This window comes from Nannospalax galili, unplaced genomic scaffold (assembly GCF_000622305.1).
Source record: "Nannospalax galili isolate Female #2095 unplaced genomic scaffold, S.galili_v1.0 scaffold558, whole genome shotgun sequence".
Taxonomy (NCBI): Eukaryota; Metazoa; Chordata; class Mammalia; order Rodentia; family Spalacidae; genus Nannospalax; species Nannospalax galili.
Genome location: NW_008340850.1, coordinates 923,330 through 930,365, shown reverse-complemented (window position 1 = coordinate 930,365; position 7,036 = coordinate 923,330). Strand labels below are relative to the sequence as shown.

Genomic DNA, 7,036 nt, shown 5'->3' with positions numbered 1-7,036 from the left:
CACACACACACACACACACACACACACACACACACACTTGTGCAGGAAAAGTACTAATACACATAAAATAAAAATAAATAAATAATAAAAATTCAGAACTTGGAGGTGAATCAGTAACTTTATACATTTTGTGATTATTTTAAGTTAGTAAACAAGATATATGGCTTCATCGTGCCATTTTCATATGTATTCCCTTATCTCCTTTATCCTTCTTCTGTCTCAATGATCTTTAGTCTCTCCTCTTATTATCAATGAAGAAGATGGTGCTCAGCCTTCTTCCTATGAATTATTTAAAATCCTTATGTGGAAGGGCACAGAGAGGAATAGTCTCATCTGAGATGAAAGGGAAATAAAATAGCAACTGATGGGGCTAGCAATAAAACAAACTGCTGTGATCTCTGTGTCTGTAAACTGATATTACACATTTAAATATGATTCTGTGTTCCAGATTTCATGATCTACAAATCTATAATAATTTTCATATAAATTGTGTTCTTCTGTATAAGATAAACTCAATGGGGGAACTTATAAAATATAGAAGACAAACAGAATCTATATTACAGAGCTCAAGATCAGAGCTGAGAAGACATACATCATACAGTAATACTTTATCTTGTGGATACTATTTTATGCTCATTCTCATATTCATCATCATCTTCAAAATGATTTCTCCGTTTAAGCTTGGAGTTTATTGAGATCTGTTTTTTTCTACACAGTGGAAGTATGCTCAGTATTATAGTAAAGCATATATTAAAGAGTTCTGAGATCATAGTCCCTAAAATTCATGAACTCCATAACTGAAAGGTTGAAAGTTATTCTCCAGTCTACCCAAAGCATGTGTTAGTCTTGATCAGGAATAAAGAATGCTTCTGACCATCATTTCTTCTTCCTTCAACTCCACCTGGACTGATGAATTTCCACTGCAGTTGTGGTGGTTTATGACCAAGTAGTGATGTTCACATTCATTTCTACTGAAATATGTGGATTTAAATCTCATGTTTCCTCTTCATGACTCCCTTTGACACATAGAAATACCATAATGCAAAATGCAGGAGAATGAGACACTGGACTAAAGCCTACTGTCCTTAAACCAATCATACTATAGAGTTGTAGGCATGGGATAATTACTTTACATGTCATTTAAAGTTTCACACAGAGATAACCAACTGCCAAAATTTATGCATTTGATGAGGTTGATTACTGCTTCCTAAGAGTAATTAAGTGAGAATGAGGAAAAGAGGGTAAAGAAGAAGAGGATTAGGAAGAGTAAGTTGAGTAGAAGAGGAAGTGGAAGACAAGGAGAAAATAAAGAAATTAATGTCCACAAAAGCCATGGGCTTCTTCTGGTACTCAGGAGTAATATTATTTACAATATTCATTTTATTCATTTCCTCCTATTTTAAAGTATGAACAGCTCTCTATATCCTATGGTGCAAGGTATTCATAGTAAAATCCACCCACTATAACAATTTTTAGGAGTCAGTTTGACCACATTATTCACATTCACAATTTTGAGCAATCTTCATTATTACTGACCCAATAAATTTTGCTTACCTTCCAAACTGAACTAGTGGACTGTAGGATGATGTCTACAATGCTCTGGATGGATGGTTATTACTTAAAATTGCAACCAAAAAGTTATTCTTGCCTTAGTTTGTTTATATTGTAAAAAAAAAAAATAGCCATGAGGTCCTCTTGTGATCATGGAATTTGACCTCAATCAATCATGACCCTTCCTTACCCATGATCTAAAATAATCTCTGAAAATGTGAATGCATGCATGATTTTACATATCAAAGCACTTCAAACAGAGCATTTATCAGGGAAAACAATAAGAGAAATACATCTGTTTGTGGTTGTTCATATGTTCTATTCTAAATCAGTAGGGATAAGAGAAGGTATAATTTTTCTCTCATAAGACAATTCTGGTTTTACTTCCTTATTGCTGAATATAGTTTCAATAAAGGGAAAATGAGCCCTTTATTCAAGAGCGCAATTCCAATGCGATTCTGAAGGAATGTGTTCATAGTAGTTCAAGTCTATTCTTGGCTTAATATAGATGACAATATCAGGTGCTTTTTATTTAAGTAAACCTGCTATGTGGCCTTGCATAATAAATGTGTGTGTCCCAGAGGGCTGGTTCCTCCAAGGGGTGGGTCCTGTTGTAGAGACTTGACTGTGGAGAGTTAGAAGTGGAGGGGGGGAGCCTTTGATGCCATCTTGGAAAGGAAGCAATGCATGAGGAAAAGATGGCCCCAGTGTCTCACCAGCATGGATGTGAGAGGGTGCATTTACCAACCTGGGGTGAGACTGCGGGCCCACACTGCATGTGAGAAAGCTAATGGAGACTGTGATCGGGAGCAGAAGTGATCTGGAATGGTGGGTCAAGCCATGCAGAGCTGAGTGCCAGGTGTCCAGTGTTTGTTTCTTTGTAAGTCTCTCTCCTCCACTTCCGAAAGATAGAAACTATAAAAAATTCAGATGAAGCTGTGCTATATGGTTTATATAATAGCACCAAGGGCAAGGGACCCTACAAAACCTGGGCAACAAATTGGCACTTGTCAGCAGGAAGATAGCTTTAGAAATGACAAACCACGGAAGCTTGGAAAAGTTAGAGAGCTAACGGTAGTACTGATGTGCATTTTACAGTGGATTATAAAATATGTAACTAAAAAGAGGCCAGCCATGCAGAATTATGGGCCACAGCTGTGTTGTAAATGTGGGGAAACAGCCCAATTGCTGATATATGAAGATTTGTTAAAGGTTATAGAAAAACTAGAAAAACTGTTGCAGACCATGGAAACTAGTGGAGAATCCAGAGAGAAGGCATGGCCACTTTGCATAATAAAAGATGTGCCCAAGGTAGGGAAAGGTGAAAAGGCTAGGGAAGTACTGGCACCCCAGTTGTAGAGCTTGAGAGAGAAAAAGCCAGGACATTTTAATGTGTGTAAGGTCCAAGGACTCAAGGGAAAATATAGATAATAGTAAAAAAGGAGATGACCTAAAAATAAAAGTAGCTAAAGCTGCCTCCCAGATTCAATCATTGATACAAAAGGAAAAAAAAATGCTAACAGTGCTGTAGCTAGGAAATACCCCACACTGGAACTGTTAAAACTAGGAAAAACTTACAAGCAAGAAATCAAAGAGCCCCTAGACATGTGTCTTGTGAGAGTGTGGGCCATGGGAGCAAATGACATCAATCTGAGTCCTTCAGAAGTTTCACAGCTGAGTTACATAACCACCCATCCATCCTTGTGATATAGGCTGTTCAACCTAGGCTAATGTGGGGGGGATCAGTCCTTAATGGGATGGCTGATGGAAGGCATTAGAGATCCATGGTCATCACCAAGTGAAACTCCGATAATTAACATTGGCTGGAGGACTATAAAGGAAGGGCAGGCATTACTGAGAGAACTAGGTATTAGAAAAGCAATATATGATACCCAGTTCACTAGGCCAGATAAGACTGTGTTCACCAGAGTTTTAAGAAGGCTTAATTCAAGTAGGACCTTGAAAATGGTATGGAGCTTTAATGGTTTTGCTAAGCCCTTTAATGGGACAGGATATTTGTGAAGTGAGAGAGGCTTTAGCAGATCTAAATGATTCTAACCAGCATGTAAAACATGTCTGCAGAGTAACAGACCACCCTACAAGAGATATAAAAGAGACAAGACAGAAAAAAAATGGTCTGTTTGAGTTACTCAAAGACAAATGTGGCAAGACTTATGTCAAGCCCAAATTCTCAGAGAAAAAAAATTGATATAAAACCAAATTTGAAACTAAAGAGTATCTGGAAGCCTTTATCTCTTCTGATAAAAGCTGTACTAGGGGTAGAAGCAGTTTTTCCAACCAAGGCCTCCCCCAGAATGCAGGTATGGTCAATGAAGAGATAACAGATATGGCTACAGTCAGGAGGCAGACCCTGGGCCTGCCTGACACAGGGAAACAGGTGCAGGGGGAATGGGAGAAACCCCCTACCTCTGTAGCCCACTGAAGGGTCAGGCAACTGGAGCTAACATCTATAAATGTGTCAAGAATAAAATAATACAAGACTTCATGTAAAATCCCCCAAGTGTGAAATGACTCCAAAGGGATAACTAAAAATAGTAAAGAACAAACTGAATTAATGCCTCATACTCATGCTATGGTACCTAACAAGGATCTATGGAGAAAACAGTTAATATGAATGGATAAAACCTTTCCATGCTGTGTTAGTCCTTATCTATGATTGATTTAATATATAATGTTAACATTACTTAGAGTGTTTTACAGATGTGAAATCCATTTGAAAGACACCTGAAGAAGCAAAGACTGGCTCTAGATATAAGATTCTTGGGAGTTTTATGGTTGGATAAGATAAAAACGGAGGCTCCCAAACTCTACAACTGTTAAGAAAATCTACAGTGCCAGGGGTGGTTTGCTCCACTTTGAGCTGTTGGTCAGAAAGAGATCCTAGAGGACCTCAAATTCACCAAGGCTATTGCCACTAATGTTGGTTGTACACTGGAAAGGTCGGTAAGGCCATGTTGCTGAAGACACTGCATGATGTGAGCATGGGAGAAGAGATGGAACTGAGAATAACCCAAAAAACTCCATGCCACAGGATGGCAGATGTTCATAGTGCCAGAAGGTGCTATAAAGATGGTCAGGGAAGAAAGGATCCCCTATGATTCTACTCAACCATAGACCCTGCATGCTGTGCACTATGAACTTGCCAAGCAATGTCTGCATGTGCAGTAATGGCTCGACCAACACACGTACAACTGACAAACTTCTAATTGGATAAGGCCCACTCCTAGATGTGGAACACACATAGGGTTCTGTATGTAGACGAGGCCATCTCCCTATGTCTAAAAGGCTACAAGCCCTAGCAGGGAAGCCATTACAAGTATACTGTTTATTGAATATAGTCCACCTACTGGGATATCTTCTAGGCATTTGTTTTTACATTCATGTTTGTTTAGTTGTGTCTACTTCCTTCCATTTGCTTTATAGTAGAAGAAAAACCACTGACATAGATCAATGGCCACAGCTTGAAGATGGATAATGAAGATGTCCCAGAAGTCACTATCTCACCACGATACAAGAGAGATCACTGTATATCTGTCACACCCTCTGAGGCTAAGGGACCTTAGCAGAAGATTGGAGGAAAAATTGTAAGAGTGGAGGAAAGGGGTGGACTGTGTCCCAGGAGGTCTGGTTCCTCTAAGGGGCAGGGTCTGTTGCAGAGAATTGAATGTGGAGAGTTAGTAGCTGAGGGAGGAGTTTTTGATGCCATCTTGTGGAAAAGATGGTCAAGGTGCCTCACCAGCATGAATGCAAGAGGGGGCATTTACCAACCTAGAGTGAGACTGTGTGCCCACTCTGCATGGGTGAAAGCTAATGGAGACTGTGAGCAGAAGCAGAAGCAATCTGGAACAGTGGGCTAAGCTGCTGCAGAGTGGGTGCCAGGTGTTGGGTGTTCGTTTCTTTGTAAGTTTCTTCTCCCCCCCCCAAATATAAACTAAGAAAAATTCAGATGAAACTGTGCTACATGGTTTGTCTAATAGCCCCAGGGGCAAGGGACCCTAGAAAACTTGAGGGACAATGTGACATTAGACCATTTAACAACTAATCAAGTCCTCCATTATCACTCTGGTAAAGCACACTTTTGTTTTGAACAAATGGTGAGAAATCAAATTAAAATCTTTAGAAATCTTTAGAAAGAATGTGAAATCACAGATCTAGGTATTCAGATTTTCCAACTTCTCTGGTCTATGTCTTAAATTGAATCTACAGACATGATATTATATAGCACTGAATTTCAGTTTATTTAGAGCATTGATGATGTCCCTGTTTCTCAGACTGTAGATGAATGGATTCAGCATAGGAGTGACCACAGTGTACATTAATGAGGCTAACACATTTTTTCCAGAAGAGTGAGATAGAATTGAACCAAAATACTCTCCAAGCCCTGTTACATAAAATAAAGACACTACTGTCAAGTGAGAACCACAGGTAGAGAAGGCTTTATACCTCCCACTTGAGGATGCAATTCTCAGAACAGAAGAAACAATTTTACAATATGAAAATAGGATCCCTGACAGGGGGAAAACACCAAGTATGACACCAATAAGATACATTACTATATTATTGTTAAATGTACCAGGACAGGCTAGATTTAAAAGTTGGGAAGGATGACAGAAGAAATTAGAAATGTCCACACCTTTGAAGCACTTAAACTGTAAAGCTATTAAATTGTGCAACAGCGATTCGAGAAGGCTGGCTGAAAAAGATACCAAAACTAAGATGCCACAGAGACGAGGGTTCATAATAACTGTGTAATGCAGGGGGTGACAGATGGCCACAAACCTGTCATAAGCCATCACAGTGAGAAGCATGCTGTCCATACATGCAAAAATTACAAATAGAGACATCTGGGTCAAGCAACCCACATAAGAGATGACTCGGGTATGAGTGTGGATGTCCAAAAGCATCTTTGGGACAGTGGTGGAGATGAAACAGATGTCAGTCAAGGACAGGTTGGATAAGAAGAAGTACATGGGTGTGTGGATGTGGGAATCAGAGCTGACAGCCAGGATGATGAGCAAGTTCCCAAGTAGTGTCATCAGATAAATGGAGAGGAACAGTCCAAAGAGGACCGGCTGCAGTCTGTCATTGTCTGACACTCCCAGGAGATGAAATTCGAAGACATGTGTCAGATTTTTTCTTTCTGTTTTCCTCAGAAAACTTTGAAAAAGAAAGTTTATTGGAAATATGAACCACATTCAAATTCACTCAAGAATATATGTGTGTGTATATATATATATATGAATATATACTTATGATTAAGTATTCAAATATAATGTATTCAAACCTGGAATCCACATTTTTTTTCTTGAATTATGACAAACCCAAGCATTTTTAACTCTTTCATTACTTATATCTGTTTTATTCCCCTTCTTTTACACACACATGAATTTTTTCTACATTCAGATGAGCCATAGTAAAACATCATTATCACAAGGCACACAGTAAAAATATAATATACTCTATT

At 38.9% G+C, this 7,036-nt stretch overlaps 1 protein-coding gene across 1 annotated transcript in view; it reads right to left on the bottom strand.

Moving 5' to 3' along the window:
- The window catches only part of LOC103736368 (putative gustatory receptor clone PTE01), a 7,767-nt gene extending 1,060 nt beyond the window's left edge, over positions 1-6,707 (bottom strand). The window contains exon 1 of the mRNA XM_029564825.1: positions 5,813-6,707. Coding sequence (XP_029420685.1) covers positions 5,813-6,608 — 796 coding nt within the window. The 5' untranslated portion in view covers positions 6,609-6,707. The remainder of the gene's footprint in view (positions 1-5,812) is intronic.
- Between the last annotated feature and the right edge of the window lie 329 nt (positions 6,708-7,036).